This window comes from Macaca fascicularis, chromosome 6, assembly GCF_037993035.2.
Source record: "Macaca fascicularis isolate 582-1 chromosome 6, T2T-MFA8v1.1".
Classification (NCBI taxonomy): domain Eukaryota; kingdom Metazoa; phylum Chordata; class Mammalia; order Primates; family Cercopithecidae; genus Macaca; species Macaca fascicularis.
In genome coordinates this window covers 137,980,248-138,007,896 of record NC_088380.1, presented here as the reverse complement: position 1 = coordinate 138,007,896, position 27,649 = coordinate 137,980,248, and the positions used below count along the sequence as shown (strand labels likewise).

Genomic DNA, 27,649 nt, shown 5'->3' with positions numbered 1-27,649 from the left:
ACAGAGTGAAACTCCAACTGAAAAATAAAAATAAAAATAAATACATAAATACATAAGTAAATTTTAATTTTAGTAGAGACAGGGTTTCACCGTGTTGGCCAGGCTGTTCTGGAACTCCTGACCTCAAGTGATCCACCTGCCTTAGCCTCCCAGAGTGCTGGGATTACAGGTTTGAGCCACCTCACCTGGCCAGTAAATATTTTTAAATGACAAAATTCTTTGATTCAGTAGTTCTGTTTCTAATAGTAATTAGATGAAGATTTATATATAGATGCTATAAGTTGTTTTATCTATACTAAAACAAAATTGGAACACCCTAAATGTCCAGCTGCAAGGATTAGTTAAATAAATTGTACTATACATCAGAAAAATGACTAGAAGGAAAACTATCATAATGTTGATTGTGGTTTTTGGAAGGCATGGTTTCATAGGTAATTTTTCCCTTCTGTGCTTTCTTTTTGTGTTTTACAAGTTTTCTTCTTGAACATTTGTTATTTTTTTATTGAAAAAAATGTTTAATGAGTTCAGTTTCACAATTTTTGAGCATCTCCTCTGTGCCAGACCTCTTTGGAAAAGACACCAAGAACGGAAACTTGTTCTCTACCTTTAGCAGCACTCAATTCTGTAAGAGTAGAGGATGAGTTGTCACAGAAAAGAAAGAATGTAAGGAAAGAACAAATACTTGAGATAAGAATAGATAATTCCAAAATCCCAAAGAAATCATGATATAATTTTAAAAGAATGTTCCTAAAAATTAAAGTGAAAAATGTTACTAGTTTGAATTACATCTGTAAGTTAAGACAGAAGTATGGTTTTTATCGACCTAAGAATTCTTCACATTTCAGGAAATCTGTTTTTCTTTTTTAAAATCACGCAGCTTTTATTTTGTTTTTAAAATCACAGTTGCCTAAGTAACATCTCTGTATTATTCATTGTAACAATCCCCAAAATAAACTGCCTTGCTTGCTTAACAGGAATTGTATTTTTCCTCCCCATTTCTTGTCAACATATTTTTTGTTTGCTTTTTAAATATTGGGATTCTTTTTTATTTACATATTGCTGATATTTATGTGGCCTTTTTAGTTTCATAATATGAAACCAAGTACTTTTATCCTAAGTAAATTTAGTGTTGGGGAAGTATTGAGAAATTTTTTTAAACAATTTTGCTTCTGTTATTGCATCACCTTCTCAGGAGACTGTTTTGGTAAGAATGATACAATTACTTGCCAAATGGGCTTTATCAACTCAGCTTTCAAATAAGCATGGAAATTTTGCCAACTAAATACTGTTTCATTCATGGCATAGCATGGATTGTATATAGCAGTATAGTTTTCATTTATGCACCTCACACTTTAATTACTACAGTTTTGTAACCAGCTTTACGTATTTATAGCTACACAATATTGTCTCTATTGAGCATTCAAAAGCAGAAGCGATGTTAAATAGCATCAGTAAGAGATACAAGGACTTTTTGTATTTTCTTTTCTTTTTTTTCTTTTTTTTTTTTTTTGAGACGGAGTCTCGCTCTGTCCCCCAGGCTGGAGTACAGTGGCTGGATCTCAGCTCACTGCAAGCTCTGTCTCCCAGGTTTATGCCATTCTCCTGCCTCAGCTCCCGAGTAGCTGGGACTACAGGCACCCGCCACCTCGCCCGGCTAGTTTTTTTTGTATTTTTAGTAGAGACGGGGTTTCACCGTGTTAGCCAGGATGGTCTCGATCTCCTGACCTCGTAATCCGCCCGTCTCGGCCTCCCAAAGTGCTGGGATTACAGGCTTGAGCCACCGCACCCGGCCACTTTTTGTATTTTCTGTACATCTTAGTCTATAGTGATTCCAGCTTGCTGCAGTCACTGATGCGGTTAATTCCCTTTAATAGAAAATTGTAACTTTTTAATGTTGCTAAAGTTGCTTCTACTTTATTAGTAGTAGGACTGGACAGCCTCTTGAATGGTTTGCTTCCTTGGATTTTTATCGCACCCTCTGTGTCCAAAAATTAATGTGTTTGTTTTCAAAAGTCAATTAAAGAAAGACTTTAAAAAAAAAAATCTTTATTTTCTATATAATTTAAATACCTTTGAAAGTGCTTTTTCCTCTTATTTTCTCTTACCTAACCTTAGAACATTTAACTCTGATCTTTAGGAATGCAAACCAAATTATAAGGAGCCTATTTAGGGTAAATGCAAACTATTTATCAAATGAGATATCTCCTTTGCTTTATCTGTCAAATTCTCTCCCCAGGAAAGCACTTCTTGTTTCTATAGTACCTTTACTCGGACCTACCTCTACTTTTTAATATAAATTGAGTAAAATAAATAATTCTCCCTTCTGGGTTTGTACTATTCTTATTTTATTTTATTTTATTTTATTTATTATTATTATTTTTATTTTTATTTTTTGATACGGAGTCTTGCTCTGTCGCCCAGGCTGGAGTGGAATGGCGTGATCTCAGCTCTCTGCAACCTCCGCCTCCCGGGTTCAAGCGATTCTTCTGCCTCAGCCTCCCAAGTAGCTGGGATTACAGGCACGCGCCACCCCACTCCTGGCTAATTTTAGTATTTTTAGTAGAGATGGGGTTTCGCCATGTTGGTCAGGCTGGTCTTAAACTCCTGACTCAGGTGATTCACCCACTTCCGCCACCTAAAGTGCTGGGATTAAAGGTGTGAGCCAACGTGCCCAGCCCTGTTCTCATTTTAATTTTTGTAAAAGTAAGTCCATTCTTAATTAAAGTCCTGTTTTCCTTTGCACCAAAACATTCGCCTATATTACCTAATTTTTCAGTATTCCTGGGGGAGATGGTATTGCTCACATTTACAGATGAGAAAACCAAAGTTTAGAAAGAGAATGAAATTTGCCTGAAGTCAAGCAGCTAGTAGCTCAGGTCTGCCTGACATCAAAGCTTGCCCTTGAAACACTAATCTTTGCTTTCTTCCATGTCTCTTTGCTTTTCTCTGACTCTTCAGCTCTGTCATATCCTGGCCCTCTCTTTCATGTCTGACTATTAACAGTCCTTTAGCAGTTTAACAGTCTTAACTCTCCATCTTGCATAGTTTTCTAATCTACCTAAAATCCTATATTTTACATCTAACATAATTTAAATGTATTCCATAGTATTCATTTATAATACTCTACCTTAATCTTTTTCATGATAATAGGTAAGTATTCTGTGATACTTCTGTTTGTATGCATAGCAAGTACTAGGCAGAATACTGCATTTGATAAAATATAGACAAGAATTAATAGTAACAGAGCATTGGTTTTAACATAAGTACAACCCTTAGAAGTAGTTTTTGGTTATTGATGTTGATGGAAATTTTTTTCACTGCTATCTTACATTTTTGTAGGACTGCTTTGCTTAAAAGTAAGCTAAAATCTGGGGGTGTCTAAAACCTAAGTGACGGTGTTTGTTTCTTTGTTTTTATTTTTTCTCTTAGGTAGATTTAGAAGTTGTCTGTGTCACATTTCTAAAATATTTAAAAGGAAGAATATTTTGTTTGCTTAAATAATTAGACTTGAGAGATTAAATAAGAAATAATGTACCCTTAGAATGAACTTTAGCGACTGTAATTTTCATAATTCTATTTTTTTTCTGGTCCAGTGTTTAAAGACCACTCTTACTTTGTCACTTGACCTTGGCCCCATTATCATCTACTACCTGCCATATTTTTTGGTTCGAATGTAGACTCCCTCTTTTTCCTAGAGGATCACCGAGATTTTCTGGAGAAAGGGAAAGAGAAAGAGAACACCTTGCTATGGTGTGGCTGTGCATTTTTGGATACATATATTAGTGTCCACTAGAACTGGCAAATTTGAAGGGTTCCCTAAATACTCAGGTTCCATTTCTTCACCCAAACTGGGAGACACTAAATAAGACAATTTAATTAGGATGTAGTAGAATTACTTAGATGTATAAGTTAGATTTTATTTTAATGTAATTGTTAAAAATTTTAGTGCCATTTTTATCATTACAGTTGTCTTTTAAAAATTGCTGTAGTATTTCAATTGTTTAAATCACCTCTTTGGTTTGGTTCTGTTATGCCTTAGTGCACAGGGAACAGAAATGTTTACTACTTAAGTACTCTCAAATACTTTAAAGTGATATGTGACATTCTTTTGAAGTGATGGAGGCCTAAGCCAATCACAAGATGACAGCATTGTGGGAACAAGGCACTGCAGGCATAGTCTGGCTATAATGCCCATCCCTGGAACACTCTCATCTAGCAGCCCTGATCTCCTGCAGCCTACCACCAGTATGTTGGATTTTTCCAATCCTTCAGGTAATTTTCATATGTGATTTTATATTGCCATATTGGTACCAAATGAACAACTGGATGGTTAAGCCTTGTGCAGCAAATACTAGAGTTACTTGCAGCCCTCTTAACTCTAGATTATGACTTGATGCAAAAAGCTAAAGGGAGATTGTCTTGTTCTGTTAATTTGAATGGTACATCCTCTAAAATGGAACAGAAATACATGAAAAAGAGACTACCTCTGGCCGGGCGCAGTGGCTTACGCCTGTAATCCCAGCACTTTAGGAGGCTGAGGCGGGCGGATCACGAGGTCAGTAGATTGAGACCATGCTGGCTAATACGGTGAAACACCATCTCTACTAAAAATTCAAAAAATTAGCCAGGCGTGATGGCAGGTGACTGTAATCCCAGCTACTTGGGAGGCTGAGGCAGGAAAATGGTGTGAACCTGGGATGCAGAGCTTGCAGTGAGCCGAGATCGCGCCACTGCACTCCAGCCTGGGTGACAGAGTGAGACTCCGTCTCAAAAAAAAAAAAAAAAAAAAAAAAAAAAGAGACTACCTCTAACCACAGAATTAGGTATCTTTTAGTAATCCTAATCTAAGCAGTAGAGTGAAAACAGAGACCCTTCTCAGCCAAGATATGTCTTACTCAGGGTGTGGGAAAGAATAAGGCAGATTATTTTAATCTAAGTGGCCTCACTTACCTTTTTCTGTCAGAAAAGTGTTCATAATTTTCTAAAAGCAGATTTTTCCTCAAACACCTGAAGCTAAAGTTGTTGTATTTGTCATGTATTGTTATCAGAGCATTATAGCATAATTTTCATTGTTGTTTGGACGTTCAGTGTGGAATGTCAAGTTAATTTGTTTTTTTGCATCTATTCATGTCTTGAGGCAAAAATTGTCACAATTATATAATCTAAAATTTTGTTACAAAGAAGAAGACCTTCAACTTTGAATAATTATATATCCATCACTTAAAGGATTTGAGATGGTTTTCAATACAAAGCACATACAATTAAGCACTGAAACATATAATTGAGTCCAAGGAAAGGTGGGAGAAAAAATGCTTCTACCAAAAGAAGCATAGTTCTGATTCACCTTCAGTTCTGACTCTAAAGTTCCTAGCAACTAGTGTAAAAAGGGAGGAAACTCAGTTCCATCTTGGTATTAGATGGAAATATAAGTGCCGTAGTAAAATTCATGTTTTATTATAGCAACTTCAGTAAAAACCTCAGGACATAACATAGTAACAGTTTAATGAAGGTCATTCTGCACATGGTTTCTTCCTTTATATTTCAGTTGCCACTTAACCACTAGAGAGATTATTAAACCCAATAACATATTCTGACACATCACACTCTCTACATAGCTACCAGTGTTCTTTTTAGAACAAAGATTTAATGAGTCATTACTTTCCTAAGACATTTGTAGTGATTTTTATATTAGTGAAGTGTCATTCATGAGACAGAAAATACTCCAGTTATTTGATCCGAAGTTAATGTGAAGATTGTTACCAAGGTATAAAGTTAATTAAACTATTTACCAGAAAGGGTAAAGCAAGCACTAAGATATCACAGAGGTGAGAAAACTGCAAACTGGATTCAGTTCTTGGTACATAAAAGAAATGTCACCACCAGGGTGAAGAAGAAGTGTTGCTGACCTCGACCCCCTTTCTAGCCTCCTGTTCTGTCATTCTCTCTCCATTATTACTTCATCCCTCCTTCCTGAATATGGCATAAACTTTCAGAATGCCCTTTCTTTGCCCGTGTTTGCCACCCATGGCCCTCTCCTTGCATGTCCAGTGAACCTTTTTATTTGTCAGTGCTGAACTCAAGTGTTACCTCATCTGGGAAACCGACCTCCTTCTGCCACAGAGTCAGTCTCCTATTATTTGCTGTGTGGCAGGATGGGAATTTATTTCTATGTCTCTGTGTGTGTGTTCTACAGCAGTGCTTTTCACACTACATAGAATATCCAAAAATAAAGTGTTTTCACACTTCCAAAGCACAAATTAAATATATGCTTTCATAAGACAAGTATTAGGGATCTTATGATTTGTAGTTTTAATAGTTTATATGGCTGTATGTTTGCCATAGGTATATGTAGGATGTGGGGCTGAGGGAATAAGGGATAGGGTTGTAGGAAGAGGCGAGAGAGAAGTTGGAGATTTAGCTAGGGGAACGAAGAGAAGAGGTTGAAATTACTATGTTTTAGAAACTAAGTCCCCATGGAGCTGAAATTCAGACCTCTAAAGAGAAGGTATGTTACTCAACTTGATTTCAGGTTGATTACATAATTCTCTCCTTGAGAACATGTTAAAAAGACTAAAGATGAAGATGCCTTTTTAAAACCTGTTGAGAGAACATCTGATATGTCTCAGTCTGCAGCATGTGCTTGTACCAGTAATGTGAACACATATATGATAGGTATTTAACTTATATTTTTAAACCCCCAAATATGTAATTTTCTGAAAGGTTTTTTATCTAGTGATGGATATTATTTATATTTGGATTGAAAAAAACATCAATTCCCAGTTAATTCCAAATTCAGCTTCTTATGTAATTTATACAACACAAAAATTTAAATGAGCCATGTACATCACATATGTATATTACAGGACATATGTAACAGCCAAGTTTGATTAATGTTTATCGTTCTTGAGCTTACCTATATTTATCCTGCATTTTCAAAGTTATTACTAGATCAGAATGAAAGTGGGGGCAAAGCTACAGAACTGTAAGTTTGTTTCTGATTGCTTACTTTGATTTTGCTTTATTTTTGCTGCATACAGCTGTTGGTTTTTATTGTAAGTATCTTAAAGACTATGGTATTCTGTTGCCCTTGTTTGTATGTATTATTTTGTTACTTTTTAAAAGTCCAATGATACAGAATTGAATGAAGTAGTAAGCAGAACTTTTCTTTCCACTTAGAAGGTAGCCAGTATTAACTGGCATGTATCCTTTTAGTCATTTTTTAAAATATAGGTATGTTTTTATGTTTGGATAGAATCAGTATACATGCTATTCTGTAACTTCTGAAATGTTCTTTGGGATTTCTGACTCAATACAAGATGAGTCTTAAAAAAAAATTAGGAGTGTGGCTAAAAGGAATTCAAAAAGGAATTTTTTTTTCTAGATCTGCATGTAGAACTTACAGCTTACTTCTTTTCACTTAATAGCACGAACCCTTATTTGATTTATTTCATATAGTAAACTTTTCTTCATTGGAAATTTCTTATTTTTATTAGTTTTTAATTATAAAGGAACACAATCATAGCTTTTAAAAAATTAAACTGCCAGGATAAGATAGAATATAAAAGTCACCACTCCCCTAGAATTTAGTTCTTAATTTACTTATAGATCCTTCCAGAAATTTCATTGCACATAAAATGTGTGTGCCATTGCTTGCACCCCATATGAGATGTTTTACTTTTCTTCCACTTAACTGTTTCACTTTAGCAGTATACCTTTGAATACTTTTCTGTTTCAAGATGTGTTGTTCTACCACAAATTTTTAAACAGCTAACAATTTTTTTGACCAGTCCCTGTTAGTAGACACTTACAGTATTGCCTAATCTTTGTGTTCACGTATCTTTACCTGTTTTATGTATGCATTATTATATTTTGAGTTTTGAAAAACTATTTTGTGGGAATTTGTTGTCTTTCTCATTATATAAGTGCCTAAAAAATACGTGTTTTGCCCCTTGACCTGCAAAACTTAAAATGTTTACTATCTGGCTCTTTACAGAACAATTTTTTCAATCCTTAGTATACCACTACCCTTTGTTTTTTTGTGTGGTGCTTTTCACTATATGAATTTTCTTCCTTACTTGATGTCTTGTCTGTCCTTGAGCTCATGTTTACTCACTTGAATGTAAGTAAATTCCCTGAGAGTAGAGGCTTTATGTATCTCACTTACCACTGTATCTTCATCACCTGGAACCCTGTTGACACATAACAGGCACTTCATAAATATTTATTCAGCAATTAACAATTAAAAGCAGAATGAAAAGTCAGTCTTTTTTTTTTAAAGATCATCTTAAATACCTAAAAGTTCTCCCATTTTTAGTGTAATCTCAGAGTCAGTACATACATCCTTGAAGTATTCGTTTTTTAATTTTACTGCTATAAGATTTATAAGTTAGCTCTCTAGAAATTTCATCTGTGGCTGAAAGTCTAGATATCTGAGGTTTCTATTAAATTTATTTACCTATTACATAAGATTTCTAAATATGAAATATGAATCTTGATCCTCCAAGATTTTTTTTTTTTTGACAGAGTCTCTCTCTGTCACCCAGGCTGGACTGCAATAATATGATCTCGGCTCACTGCAACCTCTACCTCCTGGGCTCAAGTGATCCTCCCACCTCAGACTCCCGAGTAGCTGGGCCTATAGGCACACACCACCACGCCCAGATAACATTTGTAATTTTTGTGGAAGCGGGGCTTCCCCATGTTCCCCAGGCTGGTTTTGATCTCCCGGGCTCAAGTGTTCTGCTCACCTCAGCCCCGCAAAGTGCTAGCATTATAAGCATGAACCACCGCCCCTGGCTTCCAAGATTCTTTTTAAATGTCTGTTTTGCTTTTAAAATTGTACTGTATTTTTGTGTGCATTTTAGCTTTGTGCCTAAAATTTGAAATGATTGGATCATTTTTTTCCCTTTTGATTCAACTTTATTGGAACTTATTGACCATTCATCTAAGCGATTAACATTTGAGTGCTGCATGCCAAATATTGTACTTGGCATGTATGTTGTTTTCCTACTAACAAGAAACATGTTTGTAAAGAGTATTATATAATATATATGTAACAATTCTAAAATAGAGGTTTACACTGTCATTAATATTAACGCAGAGAAAGTTTTTCCTCTGATGGCTCTCCATCACTTTTCCAAGTTGACATTTGTTACCTTGGCAGTTTCATCAGAGTTTGGATTAAGGGATACCCTTTAGATAATCCCATTTATGAATCTGTTCTAAAGGTATCCATTTGTGATACCTAAATCACTCTTATATGATCATGTAACAATTTGTCCTTCACATGGACAAATCACTTTAACAAAGTATGACTTTTTAACACTATGCAGCAAGATACACAATTGTGTGCTCCTTCCCAGAAGATGTTACAATATATTGGCAGCAAGGGAAGAGAACATGAAATGTGTACAAATTCCCACCCTGTCTTTGTGAATAAATTTCTCTGAAGAAAGTAATAAAAGGTATCAGAACATCTCCCCATTCCCTCAAGGTCAGTCGGTACCACTGGCTAAGGCTCAGCCCCCAAAGATCTAGTAAAATGATTCAATTCTGAAGCCCAGGATGGCTGGGACCTACTTTTATGAAGAGAGTAGCAACAGTACAGGTAATAACAGTATATTGTTTGTTCCTTTTTCATGGACTTAAAAAGATAGTGGAAACCCATTTGTTTAGTATATTTCTCATGGCAAATTGAAATGTCCATTTGTTTGCAGTAATCTTCTAGCACAGGGTAGAGAAGTTATTAGTCCGTTTTCACGCTGCTGATAAAAGTATACCCACGACTGGGCAATTTACAAAGGAAAGAGGTTTAATGCACTTAACGGTTCCACGTGGCTGGGGAAGCCTCACAATCATGGCAGAAAGCAAGGAGGAGCAAGTCACATCTTGGATGACAACAGGCAAAGAGAGTTTGTGCAGGGGAACTCCTCTTTTTAAAACCATCAGATCTCGTGAGACTTATTCACTATTGTGAGAACAGCATGAGAAAGACTCGCCCCCATGATTCAGTTACCTCCCACTGGCTCCCTCCCATGACATGTGGGAATTGTGGGAGTTAACAATTCAAGATGAGATTTGGTTGGGGACACAGCCAAACCCTTTCAAGAAGTATCTCTGATTTTGGTGAATCTTGAAACAGTCCCACCTTGTAGGTTTAAAAACCTTATGATGTCAGCAGCCTACTAAGGATTGGCTCATCAGAATGAAAGCTGAACAAGGTGCATGTGATAACTCAGATTTCTTAATACATTGAGGAAAGAGAGTTTGATGCATCCTTGTTACAGAAGGAACCTGAGTGGATGAAGTATTCTACTTTCAACTTGACAGGACCCAGAACATTCAACATATGTTGGCTAAGACCCCTTGTCCCTGGAATTATATTCATGTATATTCAGTTGAATCTTTCAGTCCTCAGAGCAAGTCTTTTTTTTTTGGTCCTCAGTCTCAAGAGGACCAAAAAAATTATTTTATGAAAACATTTCCTGCCATATCTGTATCTGTTCCATTTCTCCCTTTTATACCAGGGATTATACCTCAGGACATTGTAAGATAAATTTGTAATTTTTTTTTTCCTCTAAAGGTTAACAGTGTCCATGATGCTAAGAAGGTGATGCTGGACAAACTGTATAATTACTTGAGCCCCCAAAATCTTCCACCCTGCCCCCACTGCAGTCATCACACACATACAAAAAAGCCACAGTAATATATATTCCCTAATTTTTTTTCTCTTTTGAGACTGGGTCTTGCTCTGTTACTCAGAGTGGAGTGCAGTGGCATGATCTCAGTTCACTGCAGCTTCAACCTCCCAGGCTCAAGTGATTCTCCCACTTCTGCCTCCCGAGTAGCTGGACTACAAGAATGTGCCACCACAGCCAGCTAATTTTTAAAAAGTTTTTGTAGAGACAAAGTCTTGCTATATATCCAGGCTGGTCTCAAACTCCTGGGTTCAAGTGATCCTCCAGTCTCAGCTTCCCAAAGTCCTGGGATTATAGGTGTGAGCCATGCCCAGCCTGTATTCCTAATTTTTAAAAAAGGAAACTTTTGCAACAGTAATTTATTGTCATTGGGAAAATTTTTAGCATTTGTTCATGCTATAAAGTCACTTTTCACTTACATTTAATTATATTAAATATTAGCTTATCATGTTGAACATTGGTCCAGAGTTCTATAATGACAAAAAGAAATAAGATAGAACAAGGGGGGGTGGAATATTATTATTTACATGTGCTTATCATATAAACATTGTCTCAAATTTTTCTACTAAGAGCAGAAATTACAAGGGCAAAGACTAAGATTTCACCAGGTGAACATTTAAAATTTTCCTGTGTTAAAAATAAATAGAAACTAAGCATTTTCCACTTCATAGTTGACTAAGTGTTGTTATCTACTACAGTACATTAGGAAAAAAACATAAAGGATGCCAAAAAGTATTTTTAAAAATAAATAATGGTTCATTAGACCATTATCAGTTACTCAGTCTTACCAGTAACCAAAGAAATGAAAAAATAATGGTATTATTCTTAGAGGGAGGAAAAGAATAGGGTTTATGAAATGGGAAAGCAAAACAAAACATTAATACACAGTTTTTTTAAGGATGTGACCAAATTTGTTCCCTTACACTCTAGGATTATAAAATATTATAACCTCTGTGGAGAACAGTTTGGCAGTATATTTCAGAAACCTTAAAAATATGTATACCTTCTAACTCAGGAGTTCTGTTTTTGAGAATTTTCACTGAGGAAGTAATTAGATTGCCTGCAGAGGCTTACTTACTTTTGACAGGGGATAACAGGGCATATCATGTCATTTATAATAATAGAAAGTGGTACGCAATCTAAATGTCATTAAGGGTTTGGATAATTGAAATATATAAAATATATATTATGGAGTACTATGTCTTCATTAAAAAGAGTTTTGTAGAAGCATATAATGACATTAAAATGTTTTATAAGCTATTAAATGAAAAAAATTCTGGCTTCCAAATCATATATATAGTATGAGCACAAGGTTTGTCTTTGGGTTTTTCTATCAATGATTTGTTATCTGAAAAAAAAAAATAGATATATTTATCAATAAAAGCAACAGTGACTTCTGTTAATATTGTGAAATAGAAATGTATATTTTAGTGTTCAGAGGGATCATTGTGTTTCACATTGCTTTTTGAAGAGTTTAAAAGTAATTTTTAAATAAAATAACAAGGCATATCTTTCTATTTATGTAGATATTCCTGATCAAGTTATAAGAGTTTTCAAAGTGGATCAGCAAAGTTGCTACATTATCATCAGTAAAGACACTACAGCTAAAGAAGTAGTTTGTCATGCCGTTCATGAATTTGGTTTGACCGGTGCATCCGACACATACTCTCTCTGTGAAGTTTCTGTTACTCCTGAGGGTGTCATAAAACAGAGAAGACTTCCAGATCAGTTCTCCAAATTAGCTGATAGAATTCAACTCAATGGAAGGTGAATAAGCTTATTAGTGGATGTGCTTATTTGTAGATGTGCTTTTGACGATTTCCTGTTAAAACAGATGTTGTAAGTAGAAACATCATCATGTTTTAGTGCTGCTAAATTCACTCTAGAAGACAGCTTGATAAAATATCTTATCACTCCTGCTAAAATAAACTCTTAGAACCACTGATGTAATCTAGTTCCTGTTTTTTATAGAGGAAACTGAATGATACAGATCTTCATATATATCTGAATGACTGTATTTTTAACGTGGCCGGTATGTACTTTGGCAAAAGAAGCCATGGTTTTCACAGTTCTTTTTCTAAGTAGTTTTCCTTTTATGAATGTGCAGGAAAATTTAAAAATTTTTAAAATGTGTTCCGAAAATTATTTAATAAACTAGATTATTTCTGTAGTACATTTGTTCCTTACTCTGGTAATTTTTTCTGAGAATAATATTTTTTTTTTTTTTTTTTTTTTTTTTTGAGATGGAGTCTCCCTCTGTCGCCCAGGCTGGAGTGCAGTGGCGTGATCTCAGCTCACTGCAACCTCCACCTCCCAGGTTCAAGCGGTTCTCCTGCCTCAGCCTTCTGAGTACCTGGGACTACAGGCACATGCCACCATGCCTGGCTAATTTTTGTGTTTTTAGTAGAGACGAGGTTTCACCATGTTGGCCAGGCTGGTCTCAAACTCCTTACCTCAGGTGATCTGCCTGCCTCGCCTCCCAAAGTGCTGGCATTACAAGCGTGATCCACTGCGCCCAACCGCTCTGAGAATAATCTTTTTGGTAACCCAGTTTCATATGTAGAACAAGATCCTTAGAAAGCTCACAGTGACTGCATGCCATGGTTGCTGTGAAATGAGAATGAGTTAACTCTGTTTTGCTGGCTATACGTAGTGGTTAAGAACATAGACCCTGGATTCATACTGCCCACATTCAAATCCCAGCTCTGGCTATGTGACCTTGAACAAGTTATGTAGCTTCTCTGCCTGAATTTCCTCATCCATAAAATGAGGATAATAATAATAGAATATACCTCATGGGAATGTTGTAAGGATTAAGTGAGTTACTAAGTCTACCATACCTTATCAACATTATCACATATAGCGTAATGAGTTTCAACAGTATTTTTATGGCATTGTCTTAGGCGTATGAACAGTCTAAAAAACAGAAAAAAGAGTTTCTTGACAGTAAAAAATAGATGGATAGATGGATACAAACTTAGGCTTAAATCAAGTTGGATTATTAGAAAAGAATGAAGTAAAAGCATGTGATACATTACCTCTTTTCCTTAGTAACATCCCTGCACAAGATGTTTCCTGTCTCTTAGCTTTTAAGTGCTGTAGAATTGTTGATCTAAAGAGAAGAAAGCAAAATATAGTTCTTAATGTATGGTTACTGATCAGTGCTACTTGCTGGAATGAGGTTTTGTGTTTAACAAGGGAGAAACCATTAGTGGAAGTGTTTCCCCTCCTTTGTAGATTTCATTCTTCTTGCTTCACTTGGAAATTTATTTAAAAAGGAAATGAATGCAGTAACTTCTGAATAGAGATTTTGAACCATCTTGATTCAGGAATTTATTTTGCCTTAATTAGAATTCATGCTGTTCATAAACAAATACTTACATAATACCAACCATCTGTCAGATAAAACAGTAAAATAAAAGCTTTACGAGGGCGAGGCCAGTACCTAAAATAGTATCTGATAGATAGTTTCTAAAATGATTAAGTTCATGACATAACATTATATTTACTCTTTAATAGATGCCGGTTGGTGGAATAAGAGACCGACTCCTCAAAAATTCTTCTCATTTAAAATGTTAATTTTTCATTTTACCTGTAAATGAATATTTTTGGCTAAAAGTTATTAACAATAAAATGATATTTTACAACAACAAAAAAGAGGAAAAGGGCTCTTATTTAATCATATTTACGAATACATTTATTTTAAAAAATTTTTCCATTTAGGTATTATTTAAAAAATAACATGGAAACAGAAACCTTATGTTCAGATGAAGATGCTCAAGAACTGGTTAAGGAAAGCCAGCTATCCATGCTGCAGCTCAGTACCATTGAGGTGGCCACCCAGCTGTCAATGAGGGACTTTGATTTGTTTCGTAATATTGAGCCGACTGAGTACATCGATGACCTTTTTAAGTTAAATTCCAAAGCAGGAAATACTCACTTGAAGAGGTTTGAGGACATTGTAAACCAAGAGACATTCTGGGTTGCCTCAGAAATTTTAACTGAAGCAAATCAGCTCAAACGAATGAAGATTATTAAGCATTTTATTAAAATTGCACTTCATTGTCGAGAATGTAAGAACTTCAATTCCATGTTTGCAATAATAAGGTAAGTTGGTACAAATAGGTACAAATGTCTATATGGTTTTGTCATTACATGAAGCTGATTTTCTGCTTAGGTATTAAATGCCTATGAAAAGAAATGTTCAGTTAATATGCCTTTATTGAAGTGTTGTTAGATTTAATGTATTTTCCATTCTGGTGGTATTGGCTTTTTCTATTTTTACTTTTTATTTATTTATTTATTTTTTTTTTTTTGAGACAGAGTCTGGCTCTTTCGCCCAGGCTGGAGTGCAGTGGCTCGATCTTGGCTCACGGCAAGGTCCACCTGCCGGGTTCATGCCTTTCTCCTGCCTCAGCCTGCAGGGTAGCTGGGACTACAGGCACCCGCCACCACGCTCGGCTAATTTTTTGTATTTTTAGTAGAGACAGGTTTTCACCGTGTTAGCCAGGATGGTCTCAATCTCCTGACCTCGTGATCCGCCTGCGTGGGCCTCCCAAAGTGCTGGGATTACAGGTGTGAGCCACCGCGCCCGGCCTCTATTTTGATTTCTTCCATCTTTCTCTTCTTTTTTGTAAATGAAAGTGGGTGATTGCCTTCTAATTTTTCTCTCTCCCCTCACCCCCCCATCCCCCGCCTTGAGTGATTATATCGTCTTCAGATATGTGCCCAGTGGCTGGTCTTTATCGTTAGACTTCTGTACTGTGGTTTTTTAAATACCTGCCTCACTATGATTTGACACTGAAAAATCACAGTATGGTATCAGTACTTTGACCTAAAGTTGCTATTTTGAAACAACAACATCGATAATAATAATAGCAACCATTTGGTAAGCTCTTCCTGTTTTCCAGGCACTACTTGAGGAATCACTGGATGTGGTATTCCTCAAGCAAGTTAGGCCATTAGAATAATAAACATGTTTTGACATTCATAAGCCCAGGAAGTGTAGATAATTACGTGAGCTGTCCCACTCCCTTCTCCCCACTTATTATGAGAAGTTAATTGTAGGTAATTTATTTTCTGACCTTTATTTAGCACACTGTAGATCGACAAAGGGATTCTTCTTAAAACAAGTTTAATTTTAAAAGGGAGAGGAGTTGTAGTTAGGTCTATGATGTACTTATAAATAGCAGCATAATTCCACTTGATCTAATCTTACCTATACACATCCCCCACAGAATTTATGATTATTTGTTTCTACTCCTCATGTAAGATTAAAAAGTAGAATCTTTATAGGGACTCTTTAATCATGACTCTGTCATGGGAATAGGATGTGCCTTTATTAAATTAACCAGTGGCTACAATTGAACTGAACACTCTAGGAGTATTGAATAGAGATTAACAGAGTGATCTTTAGAATCAGCTGCACCTGTATTTGAATCCTGCCTCTCCCATATTGTAGCGGTGTGTCAGTGGAAAACTGAAGATAGGTTTTCTTATCTGTAAAATGCAGGGATTATACCACCTATATCACAGTTTTTAAACAGCTAGGTCTAAAACGGGAATAAAGATGCCACTGATAAACACTTGGAAGGCTAGAAATTGAACCTGTTTGTAAAGGACGCATCAAGTAAAGAATTTGAAAATTACGGACTCAGTTTTAGAGTCCACTATGAAGAAAAGTGATTGACACTGAGAGAACAGATCTCTGTATAGAAAAGAGGATAGAAAGGAAGTGTTAGAGGTCTAAAAACCATACCTTAGTATGATGACTCAGTGTGAGGGTAAAGAAAAAGAGTCTAGCCAAAGAGATGGATGATCAATACAAGAAATAGGGTAGCACAGTTATGATAGTGTCATCAAAGCCAACAAAAGAGAGTGATTTGAGAGATGTGATGAACAGTAACCCAAAGAAGGGGGTGGATAGGAAAGGGCTGAGATTTGGTTAAGAGGCTTTGTTTGGTTAAGAGATTTGTTTTGTTACAAAGAATATTTGTTCTGCACATTTTCATAGCTCATGTAAAGATCATTGCTTTGTTTCTTTTGTATTCTTTTAAGATAATTGCTTTGTATTCTTGTACTTCATATTCAGGCAGATCAAAGAATATACTCTTTTCAGCAGAGATGGCAAAGGTGAATCATTCTGCTCTGGCTATAATAACTTTTTATAATTATAAAATAATTTTTACTTTTTGAATAGACATGACATATACATGGAAAAAACTTTAAAGATACTAAAAGAGTACACGGTGAAAGTAACTCTCTCACTCAGTCCCTAATCCAGCAAAATTCCTCTCCCCAGAGATACTGTTACCTTTTTTCATTCAAGAAATACTCTGTGCATATAGCAAGCATATAAATGTATATTTAGAACTACGTTGGCTTATTTTAATTTATCTTGGAGATTATTTTAAATCAGTACTTATACAGTTGTCTCATTTTTTTTTTAAACAACTACAAAGTACTCCTTTGTATTGTGGAGTACACATTATGGATATTTCTAAATTTCCAGCCTCTGGCTATTTAAAACAGTGTGTGGTGTTTACTTTTGCCATGTAGAAATTTTTTATTTTTATGTAGATGTATTATTTTTTTTTCCTCCTGGAGTCTCTACTTTTTGTCGTTAGTGAAGAACACAGAGTTGCCTAGGTCTGAATCCAGTGTTGGCACTTGCTGACTGTGTGAACTGAGTTTCCTCGTTTGTCAAATGGGAAATCCTGATAGTTCCTACCTCATAGGGTTAAGAATATTCAATGAGCTAATACATTGAGAGCTCTTAGAACACCCTAGATGACATTTTTTATTAATCGTGAATTAATTTTTCTGTAAACAGTGAGATAAGGAAATATATCTTTCTTTGTTCCAAATGACTTCTTCCCCCAACATCATTAATCTTTTTTTCTAAAATATGCAATGCCATCTATTATGTATTGAATCTAATACATATTTGGGTTTATGTCTCCACTCTTTGCTTCATTGATTTGTCTATTTATTTACTGTTTTGATTGCCGAAGTGGTAAAGTAGGTTTTAAGGTCTGGCAGGGCTAGTCAAACCCCTCATGACTCTCTTCATACTTTTCTTTGGCTATTTCTGGCATGTTTATTTGTTTCATATCAACTTTAGAATCAATTCATGTAGTTCTTTTAAAAAGTTTTGTTGATGTCTGGGCGCAGTGGCTCACACCTATAATCCCACTTTGGGCAGCCAACGCAGGCAGATCCCAAGTTCAGGAGTTCTAGACCAGCCTGACCAACATGGTGAAACCCTGTCTCTACTAAAAATACAAAAAAATTAGCCGGGTGTGGTGGCATATGCCTGTAATCCCAGCTACTCAGGAGGCTGAGGCAGGAGAATCGCTTGAACCCAGGACGTGGAGGTTGCAGTGAGCCGAGATCATGCCACTGCACTCCAGCGTGGGTGACAGAGCAAGACTCTGTCTCAAAAAAAAAAATAAAAATTAAAAGTTTTGTTGATGTTTTCATTGAGGTTACATTAAATACCTAGATTAATTTAGTGGACATTTGATAGCTTTGTACAATGGCTCTTGCCATCCAAGAACACTTATTCCACTTGTTTCAGTTTTATTTCCTCTGTGGAGTTGTTTTATTAGTCTGTTTTCACACGGCTATATAGAAATACCTGAGACTGGTAATTTATAAAGAAAAGAGGTTTAATTGACTCACAGTTCCCCATGTCTGGGGAGGCCTCAGGAAACTTACTACCATGGTGGAAGGCGAACAGCAAATATGGCATGTCTTACACGGCAGCAGAGAGAGAGAGCGAGGGGGAAAGTGCCACACTTTTAGACTCAGATCTCTTGAGAACTCACTGATTATCATGAGAACAGTATAGGGGAAATCTGCCCCCATGACCCAGTCACCTCCCACCCTGTCCTTCCCCTGACATGTGCGGATTAAAATTCCACATGAAATTTGGGTGGGGACACAGAACCAAACCATATCAATTTTTATAATGGTGTTCATGTAAATCTTGAACATTTGTTTGAATGTTTAATATCTTTTATCGCTGTTGTGAATGGGATCCTTATATTATGAATGGGATCCTTAAGTTTTCTGTTTCTGCCTGAGTATTCTAATGCTTATGAATATCAATGTTGTACCTAGTACCTTACTCCATTCTTCGTGCTTCTAATACTTTTCAGTTAATATTTTGGGAGTTTTGAGTTAAACAATCTAATTTTCTTCGACTAATGATAACTTTACATCTCTCATTCCATTTATTAATAGCTATTTCTCTATTTTGTCTATTTTCATCTGCTGGTGCTTCATATTAAATGATACCATTGTCCCTCAGTGTCTGTGGGGCATTCGTTCCATGGTTTCTCACAGATAGCCAAATCCTCACTTACTCAAGTCCTACAGTTGACCCTGAGGAACTTGAGGATACAAAAAGTCAGTCCTCTGTATTATCAGGTTTCACATCCAAGGAAACTGTATGTTTGATCCACATTTGGTTGTGAATGTGGAACACTCAGATATGGAGGGGTGACTGAATTTACTGAAAAATATCTGCATGTAAGCGGATCTGTGCAGCAGTATTCCGCGGCAGCAGGAGTTAGCCTTGTATGTTAATTGTTTTATCCTTTACTTTTTCTTAGTAAATGGAGATTGTGGTAGCATTAGGGCTGCTTACAACTCAGAGTTTCTGCCTTCTCTCCTGTCTCAAACAGATTTGTACCAAAGTGTATCACTGTGTGCTATGCCAAATAAAGGATTGTTGGCTGGGCATGGTGGCTCATGCCTGTAATCTCAGCACTTTGGGAGGCCAAGGCAGGCAGATTACTTGAGCTCAGGAGTTCAAGACCAGCCTGGCCAACATGGTAAAACCCTGTCTCTACTAAAAATATAAAAAATTAGCCAGGCATTGTGGCGCACACCTGTAATTCCTGTAATTCCAGCTACTCAGGAGGCTGATGCACAAGAATCGCTTGACCCTGGGAGGCAGAGGTAGCAGTGAACAGTGAGCACCACTGCACTCCAGCCTGGGCAACAGAGCAAGACTCTGTCTCAAATAAATAAATAAAATAAAGGATTGTTGTTTTTACCCTCAGAGCAGAAAGAGTTCTGCTCTGGAGAACTGTTTGTCAGCTTTCATTGATATCTTCAGCTGCAGACATTATTTTTCATCAGCTTTGCTTACTCGTGTTTGACCTCGACTATTTTTTGGCAACCTTTCTAGTGTGTTTAGGAGTTTCGTATCTCTTAGTTTTGGTGGATATGAAATTTGTCTTGGTTGCTCAACCTTCTTATAGTGGTTTGGGGTGATTTCTGAGAAGCAAAAGGAAACAAAGATACCTAACTCCTTGCCGGAAAGTCAGAAATCGGGAGAACATTTTATACACAGTGGTGTGGGTAAAAGTGAGATGGGGAGAAACAGGATTTGCTGATAAGAAAATTGAGACATTGTATATACACTATTCATTTGGCAACCTACCTATGTGATGGTACTGTAGAGGTAAAGAATTCACAAAGACTTGCAGCCTAATTGTCATGAATTATGTTTTCAAGTTAGGGAATATCTGAGCCTATTTAAAATCCTGTGGAAGGGAGACATTGAATATCTGGAGGCTTAGTGAACAGAATTAGAACCTAGGAATATGGATGTATTGGAATCAGGGACGTGAGTGAACAAAATCACAGAGGAAAAAAGGCTTCCTAAGGTGCAGATTAGCCCCCATTATTATTTAACGGTTGCTCTCAGCATTACTTAAACTGCTTTAAAATAGTTAATGTCTCCATAAACTTATTTCTAAGTAAAAGAAGCAACATTGTGATGCTTGAAGTTTTTTTTTAAGTTAAATGTCTATTTTGTGGTATTATTCTGACACTTAAACTGTAAAATAAATGCTATGTAGGTGTACAACTATAGGCAAACATTATAGTTCCTCCAAAAGAAGTTCTTGTTGTAAGATCAAGGAGTCTCTTATTTATTTTTTTCATAGTTTTTCTCTGTTTATTTCAATATATAAAAATATGTCCCTCCTTATTTTTAGTTTTATTAGAGAAAATGGTGTGTATACTGACCTGAGTCCACCCCTCCCCCCAAGTTTCTTTTTAATGTTTCTTTTCTCATCTTTGGCAGTGGCTTGAACCTGGCATCAGTAGCACGACTCAGAGGTACTTGGGAAAAGTTACCAAGCAAATATGAGAAACATCTTCAAGATCTACAAGACATTTTTGATCCATCTAGAAACATGGCCAAGTATAGAAATATTCTTAGTAGTCAAAGTATGCAGCCTCCAATTATTCCACTCTTCCCTGTTGTCAAGAAAGATATGACATTTCTACATGAAGGTATGAAAACATTATTTATTGATGTTTTACCATATGGTTTATCTAAAGTCTACCTGAATTGATTTTTGTGTATGATATTTTTCCTATTCTATTAACTTGGTAACTATACACTATTTTACCATTTTTCTAGTGTTGAATTAGATGTCATACCATACATATTTGTTAATTAGTTTAATATTTATTAGTACTTTTTTCTGAATCAGATAATGCAAGGAACTTAGACCACTTAAATTCCATTTGCTCGGCTGGACACAGTGGCTCATGCTTGTAATCCCAGCACTTTGGGAGACCGGAGCAGGTGGATCACGAGGTCAGGAGATCAAGACCATCCTGGCTAACACAGTGAAACCCTGTCTATACTAAAAATACAAAAAATTAGCCGGGCCTGGTGGCAGGCGCCTGTAGTCCCAGCTACGTGGGAGGCTGAGGTGGGAGAATGGCAGGAGCCCAGAAGGCAGAACTTGCAGTGAACTGAGATGGCGCCACTACCCTCCAGCCTGGGCAACAGAGCGAGACTCCGTCTCAAAAAAAAAAAAAGAACAATTCCATTTGCTCATCTCCTGATTTTCTTGGAGTTGTTGCTGTGCTTTTAACTCCCAGAAGATATTGTTGCTTAATAACGTATTTAACCTTGCCTAAATATTTACTTTTGTTGTTGCTACTACTATTTTTTATTCATTCTTGCATTTCAGAGCTTCCATATTGCTGGGCATAGTTTCTTGGCCTTGTAGAACACTGTTAAGTATTCTTCTTAAATGCTGGTTTGCTGGTGATGAATATCTCTTAATGTTTGTTTATCTGAAAATGCCTTTACTTCATTTTTAGAGAATTTTTGGTTGTCAGCTATCTTCTTTGAAGGCTTTGAAATGACGTTCAGTTGTTCTGTGCCTTCCACTATTAATGTTGAGAAGTTAGCTTACAGTTTTATTTGCTGTTGGTTTAACTGTAATCTGCCTTTGTTTGATATTGGCTGTTATGATTTTGTTTTTTCTTAAGTTTTTCCTAGTTTTGCCTAATATGACTTTAAGTGTGGGGTTTTGTTTTTGTTTCTTATTCTGATTGGTGTTTATAGGACAACTTGAAACCTATGGTTTTATATTTTTCATCAGTTTTAGAAAATTCTCAGTAATTGTATATTTTATTCTCTCTTCAACTATGTCTCATCTTCTGGTAAATTCATTACTGATGTCCTAATTCCAGTTATTATGTATTTTTTTGTTTTATTTTACAGCTTCATTTTTCTTTTTTTAGTTTCATGTTCTTTTCCAAAGTTCTCCTTGTTTTTTCATATCTTTGAACATATTCAGCATAGTTATTTTTAAGTCTGCCTCTAATAATTCCATAATCTGGATCCGCTTTGGGTCTTATTCTGTTTTCTCTTTTTTCTCTTTCATTTCTGTCATGTTATGTTTTCTCCTAATGTGTATCTGGTTATTATTGAAAAGTGAGATTACAGAAATAATCTCTCTTTTTGAATGATGTTCCATATCTCCAGAGAGGATTAAAGCTTTCTTCTGGCAGGCAGTTAGGGGTGCTAGAATCCCAAAATCACTTTAATCCGTTTTGATGTAATTTAACAACAGACTTTTATCCCAGTCTACATTCAGTTTATCCTTGGTCTCAGTATATGGCTCCTCAGAGTTTCAACCAAGCATTGGAGTTTTACATGGACTTAAGTTGCTTTTCCTTTTACCTCAAAAGGCAGGGTGTCTGTACTCGGTTTTTCAGCTCATTATCCCTTTCTGAAATCAGATATACCTAGGGATAAGCACGGGGAAATGCAAAACTTGCTTCTCTGCATTTTTTTGTACTTTTGTCCAGTTTTTCTGATCTCACCAGAAGTGTTGTTCTAATTATGTAGTCTTACTGCTTCTTCTTTCATTATCACTCATTTTTCATAAGGAAATGTTATGGACTTCAAATATGTTTTTCTGACATGTTCCTTGAAATATGTTTATATAACTTGAGAGTATTCGTCATGATTCCTTTGTTTCCAGCTTGTGTTGAGACTCTGAACAATTCATGTGTCCAGTGTATATGTGCTATTTACAATGTATATGTGCTATTCAATTTTTACCATATATTTCTCAGTCTTGCCTTCAGGGCCTTGGACTCTGACAGACCTCAGGGTCTACCTCAGGAGATAAATGGGGTCATGCTGTGTTATACACAAGTGTGAAAAAACAGTGCTATAGACATCAGGTTGCCCTTTGTTTGGGATTTTTGTTTTGTTTCGTTTTTTGTGGATTTTTTTGAGTTGAGATCTCACTCTGTTGCCCAGGCTGAAGTGTAGTGACACAGTCATGGTTCGCTGCAGCCTCAAACTCCTGAGCTCAGGCAGTCCTCCTGCCTCGGCCTTCCAAAGTGCTGGGATTACAGGTGGGAGCCATTGTGCCCCCAGCCCATGAAACTGGTTTTAGAAGCCATGCACAGTTTATCACTTGACTTTATTCATAACCATCACTCCTATATGGAACACAGTATCTCCTAGTGGCTCATTCCCTAAGAGCAGGGTTGAACCATGTATGGGTATATCAGTTCTTAAAAGCAAAATTGGCACTGTGATAAAGAAGGTCCTTCTGTGTGCCCCTCAAGATTACCAGCTTGACTTTTGCTACTTTTATGTAAATAATTTAATTGTGAACTTAAACATTTATTTTCATTCTATAGGAAATGACTCCGAAGTAGATGGTTTAGTAAACTTTGAGAAGTTAAGAATGATTTCCAAGGAAATCCGCCAAGTTGTTCGAATGACTTCTGCTAATATGGACCCAGCTATGATGTTTCGACAGAGGTAGGACATTGAAATATGTAGAAGTGTTAGAGTGGTGTCAAGGGCGATGTAATAATAATTAACATATTTATCATTTATTGATCATATTTATTCTACCTTGTGTTATGTGCTGTACAAAGTGCTTTGTATATGTCAGTTTCATGTAATCATTTATCATAATAACCATAACAGGTAGGTGGTATTAGCCTTCCTTTTATATATGAAGAAACTGAATGAGGCTCAGAGTAGTTTTTATATAATTTGCAAATATTTGTATGTGGATAGTTCTGTATTACTGTTCTTTAAAACATCAGCAAGCCGGGTGCAGTGACTCACGCCTGTAATCCCAGCACTTTGGGAGGCTGAGGTGGGCAGATCACGAGGTCAGGAGATCGAGACCATCCTGGCTAACAAGGTGAAACCCATCTCTACTAAAAATACAAAAAAAAAAAAAAAAAAGATTAGCAAACAAATACAAGAAAATTGCTGGTATTCGTCTTGTTTTCATCTCGTTTCTAACCTAGTTTGTAAAGTATTAGTCTGACTGTGTCTTTTATTTTTACTGAATATTTTAAATATTCTGTTTCTGTTTAATTCATACTTCATTCCTGTAAACCATTTTTCTTTTTTTCTTTTCCTCAAATTACACTGTGTTTCATTTGTATATAAGTTTTTATTACATACAAATGAACAGAATGCAGAAAGTGGAAATTTAATCATACTTTACTAAAAATGAAAAATTTTATTGTGTTCTGTATTGACCTGATATTTTAAGAATACTTTTTAAGGTTCATTTTTAATGTAATAACAAAAGGCTTCCTCGGCTTACATAAAATTGAAACAAAGTATGTTGTTAAGCTATTCCTAGTAATTTTTAGAATTTTCAGGGTGTAAATAAGACATTGTGGTTTTAATTTTTGATCTGATTTCCTTTGGGGCCTATAGCTTCAGTTCACAGGAACATTAAAAATGAAATAATGTACGGGGGCCAACACAATTTCTGTGGCTTAAAAAATATACTGTGCTAAGGAAACAAAAATACTTGGTATTAGGTTGGTGCAAAAGTATTTGTGATTTTTGCCATTACAATGGCAAAAATTGCAGTTACTTTTACCCCAACACAATACTTTATAAACCAGAGTTGAAATTTTCATAACCCAATAGAACCAGTGATATACTGGGGTTTTTTTGTTGTTTGTTTTGTTTAAATTGTTGCTTAGCGGTCTTTGTTTTTGAGACAGGATCTCTCACTCTGGTTGCCCAGGCTGAAGTACAGTAGTGCTGTCTCGGCTCAGTGCAGCCTCAACCTCCCGGGTTCAGGTGATCCTCCCACCTCAGCCTCCCAAGTAGCTGAGGCTACAGGTGCATGCCACCATGTCCAGCTAATTTTTTTTTTTTTTTTTTTTTGGTAGAGACAGGGTTTCACCATGTTGCAAGTAGTTTATCTGATGGTTTCTCTAATTTAGAGATCCACAAAGTATGGAAGGAAGGAGGGGGTGTGCCAGATCTCCTCTTTCCTACACATCCCACTTGTGCACCTTGAGAATCACTACATGTATTGAAAGATGTCATTGCTTAACAGTGTGGGGAAGCAGAAAAGAGTAAGAACTAGGTACCAAAGCAAAGAAGGGTTTGTTTGTTTTTTTGTTGCATGTCCTTGTACAGTGACCCTAACACTCCCTGTTGTCTTATATGGACCTCTTTTTACTCATACATGTTAACATCCTGGTTCCTGAAGAACATGATGAATTTGTGACCCTGCCAGACCAGTTTATAATGTACTAAGTACTAGCCATACCTCAGTAATGAGCCAAGGAGAAAAACTGATGAGGAAATTAATAAACATGGCTGTTTTCTTGGGAATGGCCTGGATTGAATAGAATAAGGTGTTCGGGGGATATAAAAAACATCTGTATTAAAGATTGGACTGAATTTTTCCTGAATCAGTTTTGTCAGCCAGTGCTAAAATGTAATACCTTTCTTTAAGCAAACAGTGTCCATTTTGGTGGTATATGAGTATCTAGTTTGGATGAAGTAACCCCTTTTAACAGTAATCAATTTGCAGACTTAAAAAATAGAATCTTTAGTCAATCAAACAGGAATGTGAAGATATATAGTATTATGAAGATTTTAATGATGTATTTTTACCTACATTGTAAGTTGGATTTGCTGGTCAACATTTCTTACAAGACATCTTGTCAGAGAAATTTCTGCACTTAAAAATGAAATGTTGTGTTTTTATGTCCCTTGTAATTTCATTCTGTCATTTAAATGAGTGGCCCAAAAATCTTGCCAGAAATATGTTCAAAAATTCTATCCCTTTAAGGTCTTTTCCCTTAAAACTTTGAATTCAAAATTTATATTATAGTAAGTAAATGTTTTTCCTTAAGCTTATTTATATAAGCTTCCTGATAAATTAGGTAAATTAAAGCTTCCTGATAATTGATCTAAAGCATATTTTTATAAAGTATTTTGGAGGTTTTTTGACCTTCTGTATATATTCATATTACCCTCCTGCCTTCCATTAAAGTCATATTACTGTTAAGCTATAATTTTTTTCCTGATAAAATTTTTCTGTTCTTTTCTGTCTGCATAGTTCCTCTGACTCTCAACTGTTGTCTTTTTTCTGTGCTTTCCTATTCAAACACATGCTTCAATGTTTGTGGCTCTTGCTTACAGGAAGAAGAGGTGGCGGAGTCTGGGGTAAGTGTAGAGATGAACGCAACTGGAATGAAGGTTTTGCGACTCTTAACATATACTGCATCCTTTTCATTAATGCACGCACATAAAGTAGCATGAATTCTATTAACCCTGTCAGCCTACATTCCTGACAAATGCCTTCTGCTAACAAGGTGAAAGTAGTGATAGAACTAGCTATTTTTCGTTTATTTTTCCACTGTTGATGTCCTATAAGTCCTTTTTAGATTTTAATTTAGCTAGGTCATTTAGATGATGATAATGATAATGAATTTGTTGTGTGCTTGCTATGTGCCATACATTGTTCTAAGCACTCTAAACAAATTATCTTACTTAATTCTACTACTACCCTATAAGGAAATACTGTTCTTTCCATGGTATGGATGGGAAAGGTTGAGTTGCCCAAAGTTTTAGAGTTCATTAATGGTGGATCCAAACCTAGGTAGCCTAATTCTAGAGTTCACACCACTTTCTTTTATTCAAATGCCACATTTTATTAAAGTAAATATGTCATATGAATGTATAAAAATGAATGAAAGATCTGTTTATGAAGGTTGCATTTTCCATCAGTTTTCCAAAAAGAGGCAGCCCTTATCCAAGCTGTACTATAAAATTGAAGTAGAAGATGATTTTATTTCCTCAGACCCACTAATGCCACTTACTTGTAGCATTGATTGAATTTTACTTGAAATTTTTACCAGCTTTAATTGAAGATTCCCTTATCTTTAAAGTTGTGATAGAATCAGCAACCACCACTATTTGTTATAGATTTAGGTCTCTACTTCTACATAGCTAAGTGTCCATTTAGAATCATAGAATGTTAAAGATCTTATAAATCATCTATCTAGTCCTTTCATTTTTAGATGAAGAAAGAGATGACTTTTGTGGATGAAGGGATTGCATAAGAAGAATTTTGTTATTTTAAGACTTGTAGTGAACCATGAAGTTAGAAGCTTTTATTACATGTAAGAAGAATTTTTTTGTGAGCCACCTTCTTTACTCGAGTCTTGTCTCATTTGTGGTCTTGTTTTCTGTCAGTGCTTGGTGAACTTGACTTTCCTTCTATTTTCTTTCTCCCTTCTCTGTGTGTTTCCCACGTATTTTCTTCTGGATCATAAATTTATGTCTTGGTCTCTTTTGGCTCTTCTCACCGAAAATAGAAATTGAT

The 27,649-nt window shown here is 35.9% G+C and overlaps 1 protein-coding gene across 14 annotated transcripts in view; it reads left to right on the top strand.

Moving 5' to 3' along the window:
• RAPGEF6 (Rap guanine nucleotide exchange factor 6) overlaps positions 1 to 27,649 on the top strand; it is a 215,714-nt gene that overhangs the window by 162,261 nt on the left and 25,804 nt on the right. For 7 of the 14 annotated variants that reach the window (XR_012414050.1, XM_073994153.1, XM_073994154.1 and 4 more), the window contains 5 exons: positions 4,115 to 4,272; positions 12,224 to 12,464; positions 14,421 to 14,804; positions 20,800 to 21,011; positions 23,682 to 23,805. Coding sequence is in view for 12 of the 14 variants with exons in the window: in XM_073994153.1 (XP_073850254.1) it covers positions 4,115 to 4,272; positions 12,224 to 12,464; positions 14,421 to 14,804; positions 20,800 to 21,011; positions 23,682 to 23,805 (1,119 nt within the window). In the remaining 2 variants the exon portion in view is untranslated. Of the gene's footprint in view, positions 1 to 4,114; positions 4,273 to 12,223; positions 12,465 to 14,420; positions 14,805 to 20,799; positions 21,012 to 23,681; positions 23,806 to 26,463; positions 26,488 to 27,649 lie in introns of those variants that run through there. The other 7 variants (XR_012414051.1, XM_073994152.1, XM_005557698.5 and 4 more) reach the window with 3 other exon arrangements.